Source organism: Camelina sativa, chromosome 9, assembly GCF_000633955.1.
Source record: "Camelina sativa cultivar DH55 chromosome 9, Cs, whole genome shotgun sequence".
Lineage (NCBI taxonomy): Eukaryota > Viridiplantae > Streptophyta > Magnoliopsida > Brassicales > Brassicaceae > Camelina > Camelina sativa.
The window spans coordinates 5911900-5933345 of NC_025693.1; the positions used below are offsets into that span (position 1 = coordinate 5911900).

General features: G+C 36.9%; 3 protein-coding genes and 3 pseudogenes across 4 annotated transcripts; 2 read left to right on the plus strand and 4 right to left on the minus strand.

Annotated features, from left to right (window-relative positions):
• LOC104710583 lies at positions 1–2417 on the minus strand. 2 transcript variants are annotated; one of them, XM_019230366.1, is made up of 2 exons: positions 2270–2417; positions 1–1973 (listed from the first exon to the last, which is right to left on the minus strand). In XM_019230366.1, exons 1-2 carry the CDS (start codon positions 2373–2375, stop codon positions 67–69), a joined length of 2013 nt encoding a protein of 670 aa, XP_019085911.1. In that variant the 5' UTR covers positions 2376–2417; the 3' UTR covers positions 1–66. The 2 variants fall into 2 exon arrangements, with proteins under 2 accessions (XP_019085911.1, XP_010425516.1); XM_010427214.1 differs by having other exon boundaries at positions 1–2417.
• On the minus strand, positions 3263–4682 carry LOC104715049. Its single transcript, XM_019229874.1, has 4 exons — positions 3845–4682; positions 3716–3781; positions 3510–3643; positions 3263–3376 (listed from the first exon to the last, which is right to left on the minus strand). The coding sequence occupies exons 1-4, from the start codon at positions 4680–4682 to the stop codon at positions 3263–3265; spliced, it is 1152 nt and encodes a 383-aa protein (XP_019085419.1).
• On the minus strand, positions 10630–12675 carry LOC104710584 (annotated as a pseudogene).
• Positions 15086–17267, minus strand: LOC104710585. The gene has a single exon (XM_010427218.1). It carries the CDS (start codon positions 17222–17224, stop codon positions 15224–15226), a length of 2001 nt encoding a protein of 666 aa, XP_010425520.1. The 5' UTR covers positions 17225–17267; the 3' UTR covers positions 15086–15223.
• Positions 17932–19031, plus strand: LOC104710586 (annotated as a pseudogene).
• Positions 19686–21034, plus strand: LOC104715050 (annotated as a pseudogene).

Consider the following 21446-nt stretch of genomic DNA (forward strand, 5'->3'; position numbering starts at 1 on the left):
AATCCAAACAAAACATCTAATATGATAAATGAGTTTCAAACTACAAATATTATAACTGCCGCCTCATCAAGTAGAAGTATTGGGTTCTAATACCCATGGAGGGCATATGACTTTAACCGTGGTAAACAACCATTCTATGTCTAGGTCCCAGTTGAAACGCTTGAAACAATAAAATGAACAAAAGGCTTGGTCAAGGTAGATATGTTTAACAATAAAGGAACCTGGGCACCGGCTATGACAGTTTTTGCAAAATCGTCGTGAAGATGTATTGTTAGACAGAAATTCAAATTCGGAGCTGACTTTTCCTCCTGGTTGGGCGTACCTGATATCCCCAACTACGCAGAAAACATGAAAAGTAACTCCGCAATCTTTACAAGTGTAAAACCAAGTCTTTGGATTTGTTTCTCTTTCGCAGATATCACACCAATATTTTTCGCTTGCCTTTTTATCACCATAACAAAGAGTTAGTGGATGATCATCATACCTGGGAAGCACTACCGTTAGTGGTAGAGTGGCACAACGGAAATCCAAAAAGTAATCGCATTTCTTACAGCCTATGACGACTCTATCTTCATTAATGCCGCAACACTGGCAAGTCTTCACGGCACCGTATTGTAGTTCGAGGTAGAGTAAATGATGATCATGACTTCCATGAATAAAGGGAAAAGGAATTGAGCTGCATAGTAAGTCAAAGTTGGAGTAGATGAATCCATTGCATATAGGTAGACGACAAGCTCCGCAAGATTTTAAGTAAGTTTTGCTTCGGAGGCGAAGATCCATAGGTTCTGGGCTCAGAAAATGTCGTTTCTTCTTAGGAAGATCAGCACATGCGTCGTGGAGAATGAAACTGCAATCTGATTCTGAACATTTGTAGAATGTGTACGAACCGATGGGACGAACACATGCTCCACACAAGTTGCTTTCTTCACCGTCTTTGTTGAGGCTCAAGAGGTTATGTTGATGAGCGAAATGAGTGATTGTGTTGTCGTCATTCCTCTTAAATGGCTCGATATCTTCAACTTCTTCAGCTGTTCCGTCAAGATCTTTCCCATCCCACACGTCTTTCCTTGTTGCACATAGTGAATGAATAGCATAACGAGGACAAATAGAACAAGAATAAGCCCCATATGACCAAATGATCTCTTTCAAACAAACTCCACATCTCCATTCTCCAGGTCCAGAACCAAGAGGATACTTGTACGAAACACGGTGGTCATGGTGATTGACATGAATAACACGGGGTAATTGAGCACACTCTTGATGAAATATCAAGAAATCACATTTAACACAAACGTAAGGAGAACGGTCGCCTATCGTCCCACAAGCATCACAAACGAAGGAGATCAATCTTGGCATGAGTGTGCGTGTATGCTCATGGACCTTCACATTTGAAAGAGCAACTGGTGGTGGTTTTTTTATTGCGCATTCCAAATCCAAGTTGAATACACAAATATCACAATGATAGAGTAAATTTCCAGCGTCCTCTCCGCATAGATGACAAGTTCCGTCTGTGTAATCTAGAGCTCCATCGGTGATAGGCTTAAGAGGGTGTCTGACATGAGAAGGGTGAGTAATAACTTGTGAGACAAATTGGGAGACACAACTCTCATGAACCACCAACCTGCAACGAGGGCAGAGATAGCCACGTTCGTCACCATCTCCACAAATGTGGCATATCATTCTAGAAGTAATATCAACAATGAGTAGAGGATGGGGGTGCCACGGCATATTTAGGTGAGATCGGCGGGCAGAAAGAGCATCAATTACGTCCAAATTGAGTTTACAATCAGAGCAATGATAAAGAAGGCGTTTGGTTTTTTTACCGCTGAGATGGCATATTGGGTCGGTGTGATCAGGAGCTCCGGTTGTGAGAAGCTTAAGACAATGTCCATCATGAGAAGGGTGGTCCCATATTTCCTTTGCGTTGAACACAAATGCACATTTGGCGTGAATATTAAACTTGCATTCCTCCACTCCATTTGGCTTGAACGCAATAATCGTCGCCATGGTGAATCCCCTGTACCTGCCACTACCCTGCTTCAACGGATTGATCGAACCATCAGAAACAAGCTTCTGCTCCTTCAAGATTCGGGAAACCGTTCATCTAGGGAGGCTCTCACCCTATGGTCCACCACTAGAATCTAACTAATGTATGCTTTTCAACAAAACTTAAACCCAGCTTACATTTGATGTAAAGAGAAAACGGTTTTTTTGATGAATAAAATTTTACATTCATAAAAAAAAAAAAAAAAAAACTTGCATTCGTCGCATGAGTAGCCAAAGTCATTCGACCGATCGCAAACATCACATTCAAAACGAACAGCATAGTTAATCATGGATCCACGATGCGGGTGTCCTTCTAACATATAACTCATGGTGGTGGCAGTTAGAGGAGGTGAAGAGAATGCTAATTTTGGTTTGTGTAATAGGACTTTGGGTTCGTGTCCTTCTAACATATAACTCGATCTAATTATATCAATTAATGCTACTTGCAACATGATAATATACTTTAATATTGACGTTGACACATCTATATTAATTTCATTTTATCAATCCAGATCGCAGAAGGAATAAGTCGAGGCCATGACAACTCACATTAAGCTGACAATGATACCTTCCAGTCAACTATTAAAATAAAATCACACGGTTTTTCTTTAGTCTTTTTTTTTTTTTTTTTTTTTTTTTTTTTTTTTTTTTTTTTTTTTTTTTTTTTTTTTTTTTTTTTTTTTTTTTTTTTTTTTTTTTTTTTTTTTTTTTTTTTTTTTTTTTTTTTTTTTTTTTTTTTTTTTTTTTTTTTTTTTTTTTTTTTTTTTTTTTTTTTTTTTTTTTTTTTTTTTTTTTTTTTTTTTTTTTTTTTTTTTTTTTTTTTTTTTTTTTTTTTTTTTTTTTTTTTAATATCCGAAAAAGATACCGTTACATTTAGTGCTAGAGAAAAACTTAGGAAGCTCAGAAAGGATCAGACATAGATACGAGAAAGATAGTTTGAAAGTTTAATGAACTTGGAAGTGGGTGAACCATATGCAGAGGTAAGTATCCTGAGTAGTCTGATTTTGCGGATGAGTGCTCATATCCTTGCGATCTAGCCACAACAATCTCTTTCTTATCAGCAGTTGTATTTCCTTTTGCAGCTGATTCTCCGTACGTAAAGAGGGTGTGTGAAGCCGATTGTTTCGCTCCTTCCATAGAGTGTATATCAGGGCATGGAAAACCAGTTTACAAATTGAATTAAGCCTCCTGTTTGTGGTGGGATTCTTAATCCAATTCATAAAGCTGGCAAAGGTCGGATCTGGTTGAGGAGCAAATTGATCGAATAAGCTGGTGAGTAGATTTCTGGAGAAGGGACAATCGAAGAATAGGTGATCTCTTGATTCCATACCTACTTGACATAAGAGGCACGCAGGTGAAACAGGTATACTCCACCGGATCAGTCTATCTCTCGTAGTGAGCCTATCTTGTACAGCTAACCAAGTCATAAATGCCATCTTGGGGATATTTTCTTTGAACCAGACTTGAGAGGACCAAGGAACATTGGGACCAGCTGGGTGCAAGTATCTCCATGTTCTCATTGATGAGAAGCTCCCTAGTGTTTGATCCGACGGTAGCTTCCAGTGGAACGTATCAGAACCCATGTCAGGAGTAGGAACTGATTGAGAGTGCAAACAAGTTCTAAGCAGTTGCATTAAAGGATGTCTCCCACGTGGGATTGACCAGGAACCATTGTTAACTGCATCACTAACCTTGGCTAGCTGACCGATACCAGTAACTCGTGGACCCAAATCTCCTAGAATATGCGAAAGAGGGCCAAGACCTGTCCAATTATCATGCCAAAAGAGAGCCTATTTACCTGAATTAACAGTGCAATGAACGAATGGTCTACCGAGGGCTCTAATTTTTGTTAGACGCCTCCATATCCAACTCCCTGAGGCAGAGAAATCAGCTTCCCAGAAACTTTTGTCCTTAATTAAGTGCTTATTGACCCAAGAAACCCAGAGAGAGCCTGCTTGTGAAAAAAGTAGCCAAATCAACTTGAGACCAAATATTTTGTTCCAATCCACCAACCTCTTAAGCCCCAAACCTCCTGAAGATTCCGGAGAACAAACTATCTCCCAGGATACCTTTGCACCCCTAGCTGTAGTAGCAATGCCATTCCACAAAAATGCATTACAGATTTGCTCCAACATCTCCAAGCATTTGGTAGGTAGCAGAAAAATTGAAGCCCAGAAATTAATTGTGTTGTTGATGACTGAGTGGAGTAGTTGTAGCCTACCAGCAAAGGACAAGTGTCTATTTGTCCAGGAGGATATGCGACCTTTAACCTTGTCTATTAGCGGTTGATAATCAGAGGCTGTTAACTTGTGTGTGAGCAAAGGAACTCCCAGGTATCGGAAAGGTAATGAGCCGTAAGTGAGGTTGTGTGCAGAAGCTAACTGACTGATAGTGTCTCGGTTGTCGCCATCCAGGTAGAGACATGTTTTTTGTAAGTTTATACCAAGGCCTGATACCCGCTTGAACTGAGCAAGAACATCCAGTATTTCAACCAAAGAAGCTTCATTTCCATCAAAAAATATGAGGATGTCGTCTGCAAAGCTAAGATGAGTGATGAGGGGGTTAGAACATTTAGGATGTGTTTGAAACCTGTTTGCAATGGCAGCTTCATCCAACTGTTTTGAGAGAATGTCCATGACTAGTGTAAAGAGTGGAGCAGATATGGAGTCACCCTGTCTCAACCCTTTTTTCCCTGAGAAATATCCAACTAGCTCACCATTGAAACCCACCGAATATGAAGGAGTAGTGAAACAAACCACTAATCAACTGATGAACTGGGGAGGCAGGTTATAAGCTTCAAGAATGTTCATGAGAAAATCCCAATCAATGTTATCAAAAGCTTTGGTGAGATCTACTTGCAGGCATCCACGAGTTACCGGTCCTTCCTTGTTGAAATCCTTTACTAGTTCAGTTGCAAGTAAAACATTTTCACAAAGTAGCCGGCCTGGTATGAACGCTACTTGATTTCTCTGAACTGCTGATCCTGTGATTAGCTTGAGACGCTTTGCAAGTATCCTGGAAATTACTTTGTAAAGTGTATTGCAGCAAGATATTGGTCGGAACCCAGAAAGGTGTTCAGATGAGGTAGTCTTGGGGATCAGGGCTAGAATAGTAGCATTCACTTGCTTGAGTAGCTTACCAGTTCTGAAAAATTCGATTACTGCTTCAATCACTGATGGTCCAACTATTCCCCATGAGCTTATGAAAAACTCAATTGTGAATCCGTCAGGACCAGGAGCTTTATTCCTTGGGAGAGAAAACATTGTGGAGGTTATCAGCTCTGGAGTGGGAATAGAACATAACTTAGCAGCCAAATCATCTGAGCATCTGAATGTTGATAGTTCTCTGATCCTTTGAACTGAAAGAGACTCTACCGTGGTATTTTTAGTACCAAGCAACCGGATATAGTAATCAACAGCCATTTCCTTCAGTAGCCTTTTGTCTGAAACCCGTATTTCATTTGCATCTAACAGCGATCGGATCATATTCCTTGCTTGATGAGCCTGAACTGATTTGTGAAAGAATCTTGTGTTTGAGTCCCCTTCAGAGCACCATCGGACTCTTGATTTATCTCTAAAAAAAGACTCCTCTGCATTTGACATTATAGACCAATGGTGTCTAGCTAACCTTTCCTCCTCAAAAAGTAATGGATTTGGATTGTCCAGAAGACGGATTTGGATAGAGTTTAGGGCTTCTAATGCTTCTGCAGATCTAGCTTGGATGTTGCTATAATGGTTACGGTTTAAAGCCTTGCAGCCCATTTTCACTGCTTTGAGTTTCTGACACAGGGAAAACATGCTGGATCCAGGAAGGATAGTAGTATTCCATGCTGATTCCACCATTGCCGAGTAAGTCGGATGAGTTGTGAAGAATGATGAAAACTTAAAAGGCACCTTCCTTCTTTCGACTGTGTCTGAGGTAACGACTAATATTGGTGTATGATCAGAACCTCCTGGAGAATCGTAGATTGCATTAGATTGAGGGTAGGTTGATAGCCAAGCCTCATTGGTAAGAGTTCTATCGAGCTTGCGAGTTATCGGATTAAGCGGCTGACTGTTGTACCAAGTGTGCGCAGGACCTTGACTTGCTAGTTCCAGGAATTCACAAGCCTCAATACACTCCTGAAATTCGGTCATGCCTTGGATAGGCAGAGGATATGGATGAAGTGAGTAGTGATCCTCTGCGCGAAGTATTTGGTTGAAATCCCCAAGAAGTAACCATGGATGATTACGTTGAAGGGTGTTGTGATGCAACTCCTTCAGGGTTTCCCAGAGCTCTCTTCTAGCAATCATGGAGTTCCGAGCATAAATAAATGATACGGAGAAGGACTGTTGCGTTGATGGATCAAAAACACCACAAGAGATCACTTGGTCAGTTATCTTGTGGGTAAAAACTTGAATAGCCGGATCCCAGACTACCCATATTCTCCCATTCTGAGCTTCAGAGGAATAGTTATGTTCATATCTCCATCCAGGGAAGTTACGAGCCAAAATAGCAGCAGCATTATCCTGCTGTACATGAGTTTCCAAAATGCCTCCTATTGAAGGTCTTGCTGACTGAACCCATCTCTTGAGCTCTAGTTGTCTATTGGAAGAGTTTAATCCTCTAATATTATAACAAAAAATCTTCATCATCAATAAAACAGTGGGCAAAAAGTTGAAAGCTGAGCTTTCAAGCGTGACGAAGATGGGGACGACCCTCAGGTGGTATACGTCCCTTATTAGAATTCTTTGTGACCTTAGCGTTTGTCATTTTCGAATTTGGCTTCAGGCTTTCCTGCAAGGAAAGAGCTGATGATTCCTTTCTATGACCTGTATCTTGTTGCTTGCCTGCTGCCTGACTCCGTGCAAGCCTCGAGGGCTTCTTCTGGTTAGGCAAATGATCCCCAGGCTGTACCGCTGATTTGGTTGGTGACTTAGGAGATTTTCGACCATGAACCACTTGCCATTCATTTGGTGAGTCAGCTGTTGGTGAGTCTAAGTACTTGTGAGTTCCAGTAGGAGGTGGCACCATCTCCATTGACTTAGTTGGTGGTGTGGAACTAACTACATCCAGCGATGCAATAGCCTCTGTTGTGGGTTCAGGAGGGATGGGAATACCAGCAACCAAGTGTCCTTTGACCTGCCAAACTTGGGATGCGACTTTGTTAGATTGAGCATTCTGAATTACTTGAACTGCTGGTGTGGCTGATGAAGTTGATGCAGTGTTGGAGCTGAGAGAGGTGGGCTTAGGAATGATCGGAGCAGAGGGACAACGATGATAGAGGTGTCCAAACTCTTTGCAGTAATCACATTTGGGAGGGAGGCGGGGATACTCAACCCAAATACGGATTTCATTTCCATCATCATCTTCTACGAGAACCGACTGTGGGAGAGCTTTTTTGAGTAGAATTTCCACCTTTATCCGAGTATCTGTGGCTAAAGGCGGAAGCTGATGCTTTTCTGTATGTAATGGTTCACCAATACCTGAAGCTATGGTACTTAGTCCAGAGAGAGAGTATAGCTGAGGAGGAACGTCTTTGAGTATGACCCATATCGGGAGAGAGACCAGCTTAAGCGGTGATAGTGTTGCTGTTGGAGACCAAGCGGTTACAGTGAAGAGACAGTTACCGGCTTGCCAACATCCAACCTCTAAAACCCATTTGCGAGTTTGGTCAGAAGGAATATAGATGAGGACCAGTCCATTCGGGAGACTTCGAATGTTAATTCTGCCGTCTTTTCCCCAAATGGGATTCAAATCCACAAAACATTTTCCTGCTGGTGGTGGTGTGCCATGGAAGTGAGCCACTATATGGTCTTTCCAGGTGTCTGAGGCTTTGAGGATGACAGAAGCTGGAGCTCGAACTCTCGGGGTACCATCCTCGGTGAAGCTTGGCTTAGCAGCTTTTTTGAGATTGCGGAGTTTAGGGTTGAAACGCTCTGCCCATGTCAGCTGAGTATCATCTATAACCGGAGGCTCAACCTCATAGTCCTTCTTAAGCGTGGATTCAATTGGAGAGCTTGGTAAGTCGACTTGAGTAATAGGGGCCACAATAGCTGTTGAAACAGGAGGGTCTGGTATCTCCGTCGTTGGAGGAGGATCTGGAGGAACTGAAGAGGGTGAAGCCATGGTAGAAAGGAAGAGGGGGGAGAAAGGAGAGGATTCTCAACGGCGGCGTGAGGCCTCACCGTCGGTCAAGGTAGAAGAAATTTTTAGATCTGAGATCGCCTTTTTAATCGCCCTTTTTTTTTTAGGAGAGAGAAAATTATTGGTATAACTGTTCATTCTTTTTTGGTTTAGTCTTCTCTGGTTTTTTATCATAAGATTAGTTTTGAAATGACAAATGAATTCAAAACATCCATGATCCACTCCCCCTGACTTTTCAATTTTATGACCAGTCTTTACAGTGAGTTAGTAAAATTCTGTTTATCGTATTTCAAAATTTGGTAGAGTTTTATGTTATATATTCAAATAAGGGTACAAAGTTACAACGAGCTGTACAAAAATGGAAAGCTAATGTTAGAAACGTTAGCTTCATCTGTACATACTAGACAAATTATTTATAACTAAAACATTTAAACTATAAATTATATTTGTTGGTTAAATATGTTATAATTATATAAGGTCATGTTTATAGGTATATCAGATGGGGTGTTTTTAGGCTTTTTAAAAATGAAAATAATTGAATAGTGGACTTAAGATCAGGCTCATTGATCTTATTCTAGAACTGTTCTTGGGCCTGATCTTGTGTGACATGTCTCTCTCGGATTGGTTGAGAATATATAGAATAAATTTGGACATTAATATATGTATTAATTAAATAAAATGTTTGTCTTGTTTAATTAATTAAGTAATATGTATGTTTGTTTTTTTTTAAAATTTTATTTACAATTTTTTTTTTGTTTCATAAAAATATGGCATTGTATTTTGAATTTTAGTAAAAGTTTTATAAGTTTGCAATTAAAATGTTATTTTATAAATTTTTCTAATTGTAATATGTTTAAGAATATTAATAAACATTATATTATTAAATAGTATTAAACATTCTTAATTTTTTTATTAAACATGAATCTATGTATTTATTAAACATTCTTAAATTTCTATAAGAATATTATATTATTAAATATTAAGATCTTAAACATGTTCTCCCAATAACTAACTTTTTAACAAAAGTTCTTAACTACTGATCTTACATTATTTTCACAATATTTATACTCTAAGAACACCCTAAACTGATCTCCCTATAAACATGCCCTAATAATTGTTAATTTTATGGTGTAAAGTTTAAACCATATAATACTGCAATATAATTTATTTTTTACATAATATTTATTAATCAATTTAATTAGATATGTCTATTCTCAGACACTGATAGTGTTAACAAAATAATGAAATGATGTTTTACCCGTTTAACACCAAATTAATAATATTTTAAATTTATATAAATATCGACAAAATCCGTCCCGCTATATAACTCTGTCCCAAGGTATTTTAACTCGCACTATATAATCTTAATTTTTAATATTTATTGTTTGATATGTTATTTATTAAGGTTGTAACCATTTACATTTTATAAGATCGACGCTTCTTATAAAGTTTAAATATTTATAATACTTGGAATTCTTAAAATGGTTGAGTATTTCTCATATTTGAAGTTTCGGAAAAGTTTAAATATATTATTAATATTTTAAAGGTTTTCTAACTTTTTTAAAAAGTTGAAATATGTATTATATTTAAACTTCTTATAAATTTTAAATATTTATAATATTTGAAACTTCATAAACGTTTAATTATTATTAATATTTTTATCATTTTATAAAGTTTAACTTTCTAAAAAATATAAATATTTATAATATTTATATTTTTTATAAAATACAAATATTTATAATATTTAACTTTTTAAAAATCTTTAAAATAAAGAACCAGAATAAACCAAATAATTTTTTTTTAAAGTTTGAATGTCTGATAAATCAAGTTTTTTACTCAATTGTATTATGAATCATTTTGGTATCTTTTATAATATGACTCTGAACTATTGCCTAATTTTTTTAGGTGATGTGGGATACTGTACCCATATTTTTTTATTCATCTATTAAGTAATATATGTCTGTTTTTTTAAATGTGTATTACATCATATGCAGTAAAAAATCACAATTTTTATTAATCACAATTTTTATTAACTAAATGCATTATAGAATAATTCAAGATAATTTAAATATAAATTCAAATAAAAATGAAAGGAAATCGTATATTTATGTTTGAATGAGGTAGAAAGATTTTCTTATTTTTAAAAATCTTACTATAATTAATTTTGAAATGTTTGGTAACTAATATTAAATTCAATGCATTAAATGTAAAAACTTTCCAAAAACTATTTTTGAGCAAAAACTGCTGCAAAAATATTAGTATAGATATAGAGAAAATATGAAGAATGTAATTTATACGATGATCATGCATGGTCGTAGTAGATAAATAATCGTCGTGAATCAGTACCTTTTTCTTTTGGTGAATAGCCCACAAATTCAAACTAGAGATAAAAAAAATATCATAAAAAAAAACTTATCAAAAGAAAAATAAAAGAAAGTCCAGAAATAACATCTACCGAATGAATTTCAAACTACAAACATTTTAACTGCGGCCTCATCAAGTAGTGTGTTTTACCCATGGAGGGCATATGTCCCTATTCGTTCTATACCTCCTCAACATCATAGGTCGGAAACGCATGAAACAATAATAAGAACAAAGGGCTACGTCACGGTTGTAATGTTTAAGAATGAAGGAACCTGGGCATCGGATATGACAGTTTTCGCAAAGTGGTCGTAAAGATGTATTGTTAGGCAGTAATTCAAAATCGTATTTGATTTTTCCTCCTGGTTGGGCGTACCTGATATCACCAACTACGCAGAAAACGTGCAAAGTGACTCCGCAATCTTTACAAGTGTAGAACCAATTCTTTGGATTTGTTTCTCTTTCGCATATATCACACCAGTATTTGCCGCTTGCCTTTTCATCACCATAACATAGAGTGAGTAGATGATCATCATACCTTGGAAGCGCTACAGTTAATGGTAGTGTCGCGCAACGGAAATCCAAATAGTAATCGCATTTCTTACAGCCTATAACGACTCTATCTTCATCAATTCCGCAGCTCTGGCAAGTCTTGGCGTCACCAAATGGTGGTAGTTGGAGGTAGAGTAAATGATGATCGTGACTTCCATGGATAAAAGGCACAGTAATCGAAGTGCATAGTAAGTCAAAAATATAGTACATGAATCCTTTGCAAACAACCTGACGACAAGCTCCACAAACTTCTTCGCTTCGAAGACAAAGACCAAGAGGTTCTGGGCTCAGAAAATGCCGTTTTGTCTTAGGAAGATCAGCACACGTTTCATGGAAAATGAAACTGCAATCTGATTCTGAACACTTGTAGAATGCGTGATAAGTACCAATGGGACTAACACATGCTCCACACAAACCACTTTCTTCACCGTCTTTGCTGAGGCTCATGAGGTTATGTTCATGAGCGAAATGAGTGATTGTGTTGTCATCATTCCTCTTGAATGGCTCGACATCTTCGATTTCTTCAGATACTCCATCGAGCTCTATTCCATCCTACACGTCTTTCCTTGTTGCACATAGTGAATGAAGAGCATAGTTAGGACATAAGGAACAAGAATAGGCCCCATATGACCAATCAATCTCTTCCCAACAAACTCCGCATCGCCATTTTCCAAGACCAAGAGGATACTTATAAAAAACGCGGTGGTCATGGTGATTGACATGAATGACACGTGGTAATTGAGCACACTCCTGATGGAATATCATGGAATCACATTGAACACATACATAAGGAGAACGGTCACCTTTCGTCCCACAAGCATCACAAACGAAGGAGATTAATCTTGGCATGAGTTTGAGTGTACGCTCATGGACCTTCATATTTGAAAGAACAACTAGTGGTGGATTTTTAATTGCACAATTCATATCCAAGTTGAACTTACATATATCACAATGATAAAGTAAATTCCCAATGTCGTCTCCACATAGATGACAGCTTCGGTGTGTGTAATCTGGAGCACCATCGGTGAGAAGCTTAAGAGGGTGTCGGGCATGAGAATGGTGAATGATCTCTGGTGAGTCAAATCGGGAGACACAACTCTCTTGAACTACCAACCTACAACGAGGGCATAGATAGCCATGTATGCAGTAATCTCCACAAAAGTCGCACCACATTCGAGATTTAAAGTCAACCATGAGTAGAGGATGGAGGTGCCACGGCATATTCAAATGGGCTCGTGCACACAGGACATCAACTAGGCAACCAATGTCCAAATTGAGTTTACAATCAAAGCAATGATAAAGAAGACGCTTGGTGTTTTTACCGCATAGATGACATATTGGGTCGGTGTCGTCAGGAGCTCCGGTTGTGAGAAGCTTAAGACAATGTCCATCATGAGAAGGGTGGTCGAATATCTCTTTGAACTCGAACAGAAATGCACATTTCACGTGAACAGTAAACTTGCATTCATTGCATGAGAAGGCATCACCATACGATCGATTGCATGCATCGCATTCCAAACCATCAAAATAGGGAACGTGGGATAAACGATGCTCGTATCCTTGCTCGTGTCCGCCGAAGTACACAGTCATGGCAGTTGCGGCTATCATAAGTGGAGTCGTGGAGAGAATGCAAATTAATGTTTGGGTAATAGCGCTTAATTTGGTTTCGTGTAATAATGGTTTCTCTATATAATCATATCAATGCTACTTGTTACATTATCTTATACGTGTCATTATTATTGACGTTATAAATCTATATTAATACAACTAGCTAGTGGGCAAATTGGTAGTCTTTGTTTAACTAACGCTAATATCGATTGTCCCGCTCAGGTCGTGTCTGCCATGTTAGTTTGGTTAATTAATTATCTTTCCTCTTTTAACTCTCAACGGGTATGTTTTCTTCCTTTTTTCAATTAAACAACTGAAAATCATTTCACATTGAAGATTCATCGAGATCATTGATGAAAAAAGTCAAATTCATGACAGCTAGCACATATACTGAGCCGACGATGATACCTTCGAGATTAACTATTAAAATTTAATCAGACAGTTTTCCCTTGCAAGAGTATTTAGGTAAATATGATATAGGGTGTGATTGGTGACAAAATCAAAGCGGTATAAATGGTACAGCTTTGAGTTTTTACCAATCACAAAAACTTTACTAAAAACTTTATTAACAACTTTACTCTCAGCTTTTTTATACAATTTTCATGTACAGCTCTTTCTTACAGCTTTGCACTATTCCCTAAAAACTTACAGCTCTAGCTTACAATATTTTTGTACAGCTTTGGATACGTTACCAATCAGACCCATACAATTCTAAACCAAATAATTGGGTAAATGATGTAAGACTATTTATTCTTTTTTTGGTTGAACTGTAATATTTCTTATTAATGTTGACGAGGGAGTAAATTTATTATTCTTTTCATGAGGTGGAAATGTAGTCATTTTTCTCTTACCCTATGTGATAGTCTGATAGATGACCGATTAAAAAGCTAATCAAGATATAGTTAGAGCAAACCCATTGCACATCCTCAAATTAGTGTCTCTAACTTTTAATAATATTAAAAATAATATTAATCTTTTCATCCTATTATTTTTAGTTTTTATCTTCCCATTAGTCATTCATAATATGAGTGTCTTGATTCTAAACTCAACAAAAAACTGAACACAAAACTTAACATTGAAAAATAGAGAAAATGGAGCTATGATGATTAATCCATAACACAGAAACTGAACATTAATCCATAACAATGGGAAATCAGATATAACAAGGTGATCTCATCCTTCTGATCATCATCATCCTCTGATCATCATCATCCCTCTCATCCCTTTTTCAATCTAAGCAAACACTGTAAATACATACCAAAAAAAGCCGTTTGTAATTCACATACTGTTTGTATTATCGTTTGTAATTAACTTAAAGACTGGTCAGAACCTGAACAATGAGCTCTCTCAAGAGATGTTTATACTGGTGGTGATAAAGGTTGAAAAGCCATGTTGGCTAACTTTAAGAGTTTATTACTTTTTATTGTTAAAAAAATAAAACACATCTCCACAGGATGTGCAATGGGATTGCTCTTAGAGGCATCAAAGAATGCGTTTGTGAAGACAATGAACCACGACTTCGTGAGCCTAAACTAATAATTTTAGGCATAGACAATAATAGATGTTAGAAAACAACGTAGTGGTATATATATACATTTTTTACACCATTTTTTTCATGGATAGATAGGCAATGCAACTATTATATCAAGATTCAAGTATCTACAGTGTTAATATTATTTTTGTTTGAATCTTTTATATGTATTACTGTGTTAGATTTTTACATGTACAGTGAAACTTCTATAAATTAATCCTCTATAAATTAATACTTTAGATACTTGTAAAGAGATAGCGACATCGTAACCTACTCCACATTATCCATTAGGAAATTGTTGAGTTTTGTTTCGTCATTTTAACTAAAGTAGATGGAACCGTAATATTCATAGTTTACAAGAAATTTAGATGCACAATAATCAAAATTTAAAACAATATACAAAGACAAAGAAAGATATAAACTCAATCAATCATTGTTTAAGCATCACAAGAAAACAAAAAAATAAACTCTCATAATTGAAAAGAAACCTGGCATCCATAAGAAAAAGAAAAGGTTAGCATAAGATTGTCTCCGCTTTCACAAAATAAGCGTTCCATATTGATATTTCCTAACTTTTAAGAGAGTGTCGTACGAACCAGCACCAGTGATTTAAGAAAGAGAACTGTTTTATATTACTCATACGAACTCATTGTGGGAGTAATTTCTATTTGATAATATGTTATTTTGGATAGCTAAATTTAGGTGTCCAAAGAAACAAAAAAGATAGGATAGCTATTTTTTTTTTCAACTTCATTAAGAATTAAACCTTTTTCAAAAAAAAAAAAAATCATTAAGAAAACAAACTAAATGTAAGTTTATGTACATGAAAATACACACGGTCGTATGATCATGTTATCTTAATATAAAATGTATAGGTAGCCTTTTATTTTGTTTGGGTAATAGCTCACAACAACAACAAATTTAAACAAGAGAGCCAAAAAAAATAAAATTAAAATCCATGTTGCAGGCTTGCAGACAAACATTTTAACTACCGCCTCATCAAGTATTGGGTTCTAATCCCCATGGAGGGCATATGGTTCTAACCCCCATAGACTCAATGTTTTGGAAACGACTAAAACAATAATAAGAACAAAGGGATATGTCGTGCTTGATATGTTTAACAATGAAGGAACCTGGGCAACGACAACCACATTCATGGCAAAATGGTCTTGAAGATGCGTTGTTAGGCCGCAATTTAAAATCGAATTGTATCTTTCCTCCTTGTTGGGCGTACCTGATATCGCCGACTACACAGAAAACATGTAAAGTGATCCCGCAATCTTCACAAGTGTAGAACCAAGTCTTTGGATTTGTTTCTCTTTCACAAATATCGCACCAATATTTGCCGCTTGCCTTTTCATCACCATAACAAAGAGTGAGTGGATGATCATCATACCTTGGAAGACTTAAAGTTACTGGTAGAGTTGCACAACGGAAATCCAAATAGTAATCGCATTTCTTACAGCCTATGACGACTCTATCTTCATCAAATCCACAGCTCTGGCAAGTCTTCACGTTACCGTATTGTAGTTTGAGGTAGAGTAAATGATGCTCATGACTTCCATGGATAAAAGGCACAGTTATCGAACTGCATAGCAAGTCAAAGTTCCATGGACTTGCGGAGTAGATGAATCCTTTGCAAAAAGCTTGATGACAAGCTGTGCAACTTCCTGTGTGACTTTTGTTGTAGAGGTTAAGAGCGAGAGGTGTTGGGCTTAGAAAATGACGTTTCTTTTTAGAAAGATCAGCACAGGTTTCATGGAGAATGAAACTGCAAACTGATTTTGAACACTTGTAGAATGTGTATGAACCGATGGGACGAACACATGCTCCACACAAGCTGCTTTCTTCTTCGCCTTTGTTGAGGCTCATGAGCTTGTGTTCATGAGCGAAATGAGTGATTGTATTGTTGCGATTTCTCTTAAATGGCTTCGTATCTTCAAATTTTTCACGTACACCATCGAGCTCTTTCCCATCCCACACGTCACCCCTTGTTGCACATAGTGAATGAAGAGCATAACAAGGACAAAGGGAACATAGATAAGCCCCATATGACCAATCAATCTCTTCCCAACAAACTCCACATTTCAATTCTCGAAGACCAAGAGGATACTTGTACGAAACACGGTGGTCATGGTGATTGACGTGAATAACACGTGGTAAATGAGCACAGTTTTGGTGAACCATGAAATCGCATTGAAGACACACATAAGGAGAACGGTCTCCATCCGTCCCACAGGCATCACAAACGAAGGAGATCAATCTTGGCATGAGTGTGAGTGTATGCTCATGGACCTTCATATTTGAAAGAGTAGCTGGTGTGGGTTTTATAACCGCACTACGCATGTTCAAGTTGAACTTACAAATATCACAATGATAAAGTAAGTTCCCAGCGTTGTCTCCAGATACATGACATTTCCGGTCTGTGTAATCTGGCGCTCCATTGGTGATAAGCTTAAGAGGGTGTCTGACATGAGAAGGGTGGATAATTTCTGGTGAGTCAAATACGGATACACATCCTTTATGAATCACCAACCTGCAACGAGGGCAGAGATAGCCACGTTTGCCACCATCGTTACAAAAGTTGCAAAACATCCTAGACCCGAGATCAAGAATGATTAGAGGATGGTGGTGCCACGACATATTAAGATGCGCTCTTGCACATATGTGATCGATCATGCAATCAATATCCAAATTGAGTTTACAATCAAAGCAATGATAAAGAAGGCGCTTTGTGTTTCTACTGCAGAGATGGCATTTTGGATCGGTGTGATCAGGAGCTCCGGCTGTAAGAAGCTTAAGACAATGCCCAGCATGAGAAGGGTGGTCCAATATCTCTTGGAACCTGAACAAATATTGACAATCCATGTGAATAGCAAACTTGCATTCACCGCATGAGAAGCCAGCACCATATGATCGATCGCAAGCATGGCATTCGAAACCAACAGCATAGTTAATGAGGGATACAAGATGCGTGTGTCCTTCTAACTCATGACCCATGGCTGTTGCTTGCGGTTTAGCAGAGAGGAGGAGAGAATGCAAGTTAATATATGTTTCGTGTAATAATGGATCAATATAGAAATGGAACTATTGCTATATATACTCTAATTATATTAATACTTGTGTTGCATTGCATTATAGCTCGCTAGTCTTTGTTATCGATTGTCCCACTCAGTTTTTGTCGGCCATGTTAGTTTGACTTTGTTTATTTCGACTTCTTTATTTTCTTAATTATTTTGGCTCTTCTAACTCCCCAATAGGCAAGTTCATTTATAAGACTAGTTACAATGGCCTGTTGAATCTTTATTTCAACAGCTTAATGCCTATGATAAGGGTGTTGAATACAAAAGAAAACCGATGTGGATTCATTTTAACTAAATAAATTCAACTCGTTGAATGCAAATGAAGTGGGGTTTAGAGGTATATGTGTCAGCTGGTGATTGTAGGGAAGGGTGAGAGAAAGTTTTTTTTGGACCGACATAATTTTTTTTTTCTATCTGTTGTTTCCTATTGATTATCCAGATTTTTGTGTGTTTTTTTATCTCCTCTCAATTATTTATACTCAATTATTTGGTTGTAATCAATTTTTTTTTAAAAAAGAAATTTATATCAAAATTCATAATTTTTTAAAATCTATATATAGAGACTTTTTTCGTTTCATTTGGACATAAAAAAAAACTTCATTTCTCACTAACTTTCTCCTATATCTTCCTATCAACTCTTAATACTTTTTAAAAAATTTCTTTTGTTGTTAAATGGATCCCAATAATAATCCGTTTAACACTCAAAATTCTTCTAATCATCCGTTCAACTATCCAAATTCCAACAATTATCAGTTTCAAAACCAATCTGCAAATCAACCCCAAAATGTACCAAATTATGGGTTTTCACCAAATTTTTTCATGCCATAAGCTGTTCCAAACTATCCTCCATATTTGGATCAATGATGTCATATCCATCTCAAACACCTTCTAGTTCTTCTACTCCAATGGGTAATGTTTCAAATGTTGGAGTAAATGAATTTCCCGGATTTTCTACGCAAATGGCTCTTGGTGATATGAGCGGTGGTACTGAAGTCACTCCAAATACAGAAGATTCAACTCCAACTCGCCAGAAAAGCCCCAAATGGACAACAGAGCAAAATTTGGTGTTATTGAGTGGATGAATTATATATGGAACATACAGCGTTGTTGGTAAAAACCAAAAAAGTGAAGCTTATTGAGGTAAAATTGCTGACTACTGTAATGAGCATTGCTCATTTCATCCTCCTCGCGACGGAGCTTCATGCAGAAATCATTACAACTACATGAATCTAGAACTAGGCAAATGGATTGGTGCTTATGATAACGCCAAGCGTTTACAACAAAGCGGCTGGTCGAAGAATGGTGTATTGGTAAAAGCACATGAATTATATTCAAGTTCTACAAAAGGCCAATTCAATTTAATGTCAGAATGGCAAGCTGATCGTGATCAACCACATTATAGTAGTCAAGTAGGAGGAAATACTGGATCTGGGAGCAGTGGATCGAAGAGATCCCGTGAGAGTGATGCAAGTGATTCAAGTTCTGTAGGATCTGTTGCTCGTCCAATGGGGAGAGATGCAGCTAAAAAAAAAGGGAAACAGAAAGGTAAGGGCGCAGCTTTGGAAGTAGTCAACGAAGAGTGGATGAATTCAAACAATTCAAGACGCAAGAGTTGAAACGATTGGACAAAATAACCATGAGGCAAGAGGAAGCAAACCAATTAATGAAAGAAAGAACTGAAGCTAAAAAGATGAAGGTGTATCTAAAGCTAAGTGAAAAGGAGCATCTTGATGACCGAAGTAAAGAGTTGTTGGAGAAGTTTAGTCACGATCTATTTGGAAATTAACTATTCTCAAGTGTCTGGTTCAATTATGTATTTTCTATTTTAATAATGTGTGCTTGTTTCGATATGCTTTAATAACGTGTGTATCTGCTTTAATAACATGTGTATGTCTCTTTGTGTTTTAATAATGTGTGTTTGTTTTCTTCTTCTTTAATAATGTGTGCTAATTTTCTTCTTCTTTAATAATGTGTGCTTGTTTTCATCTTCTTTAATAATGTGTGTTTGGCTATTTCTCCGACGATGTAACCCATCACTTTCGACTTTTATCAGAGAATCTAATCTATTTTGTTTTTTTCTTCTCTAATAATGTCTATTTGGCTCTTTTCCGACAATGTAACCCATCACTTTCGACTTTTATCAGAGAATCTAATCCATTTTGTTTTTTTCTTCTTTAATAATGTCTATTTGGCTCTTTCTCCGACAATGAAATCCGTGACTTTCGGATTTTATCACAAAATCTAATCCATATCTATTAATTAAGTAAATATAATGTTTGTTTGGAATCCGATGATATCAACCACTCAATTTCTTATAAATGAAACCTCATTATTTCATTTTTGTATACCAATAACACAATCCTCATCTTACTAAAAAAATATCAATAACACAATCCTCAATGGATCCATCTGATTTTCCTTTTGATGTCGAAGCTTACAAACGACAGTCAGAAATAGAAGAAAGATACATCGTGAACCGGTTTAGAGAGAGTCGAAACAAAATAGAAGAAGATTATCTAGGTCGTAACAAGAGAAAATACTTCAAGAGAGATCATGTAGCCGCAAACCAAAGATTGATTGACGACTACTTTGCCGATCAACCTACATATGATGATGCAATGTTTTGTCGTCGATTCCGGATGCAAAAACAAGTTTTCCTCCGAATCGTTGGTGACCTGTCAAGCAGTGAAGACTACTTCACCCAACGAGTTGACGCAGCCAATAAAGAAGGTATATCCCCATTAGAAAAATGTACCACAACTATGCGAATGTTAGCATATGGTATGGCGGCAGACGCGGTCATTGAGTACATCAAAATTGGAGGTACTACAGCATTGGAGTGCTTGCCTAGATTTTGTAAAGGAATCATACATTTTTATGAGTAAGTGTATCTCAGAGCTCCAACTCAAGATGACCTCCAAAGAATTTTGCATGTCAACGAGATGCGAGGGTTTCCAGGGATTATTGGAAGTATTGATTGCATGCACTGGGAATGGAAAAATTGTCCTACGGCATGGGAAGGTCAATTTACTCGAGGAGATAAGGGAACCACCACTGTTATTCTTGAAGCAGTTGCATCTCATGATCTAAGGATATGGCATGCTTTTTTTGGGTGTCCAGGCACATTGAACGATATCAATGTTCTAGATCGTACACCAGTGTTCGATGATGTTGAACAAGGAAATACTCCAAAAGTAAACTTCTTTGTGAACCAACGCCCATATGATATGGCATATTATCTAGCTGATGGTATCTATCCTTCTTATCCAACTTTCGTCAAATCAATTCGTCTTCCTCAAAGTGAACCAGATAAGTTATTTGCACAACACCAAGAAGGATGTCGGAAGGACATCGAACGTGCATTTGGAGTGTTACAAGCTCGATTTAAAATCATTCGCGAACCAGCACGTTTGTGGGACATAGCCGATTTAGCTATGATCATGCGGTCATGTATTATATTACATAATATGACTGTTGAGGATGAGCGAGATACATATGCGCAATATTGGACTGATTATGATCAGTCTGAGGCAAGTGGTTCTTGTACATCACAACCATTCTCTACCGAGGTGCTACCTGCTTTTGCAAATCATGTGCGTGCTAGATGTCAATTACGTGATTCAAATGTCCATCATGAATTGCAAGCAGATCTAGTCAAACACATATGGGCTAAATTCGGGATGTTCCGTGATTAAAGAGGTTTTAAAATTTATGTGTGTGATTTAAGTTAAGATGATTGTACTAATTAAGTTATGTATGTTTTATTAGTTGTATTGTGTGTTTGTATTTTCCGAATTTGAAGTTTGTGTAATTTTATTTTTTTTAATAATAATATTTTTTTTTATATTAATATATTAGCTAAAAATATAAAATTCAATTTAAAAAATAATAATGTAACTTTTATTAATTTTAAATTACTATAAATGTGTTGTTATCAAATTAAGTAAAAATAAAAATATAAAATGAAAATAGTGGGGTAAGGTGTTAAATTCTATTAAACAAAACTATTGGAGAGGTTAAAATTGAGGTGGTGTTGAATGATTAGGTGGAAAAAAGAGAAAATGATGTGGAATGTTAAAAGTTGAGGTGGAGGGTGTTGAAAAAAAAAACCATTGTAGATAGCCTAATGTTTTATCCAT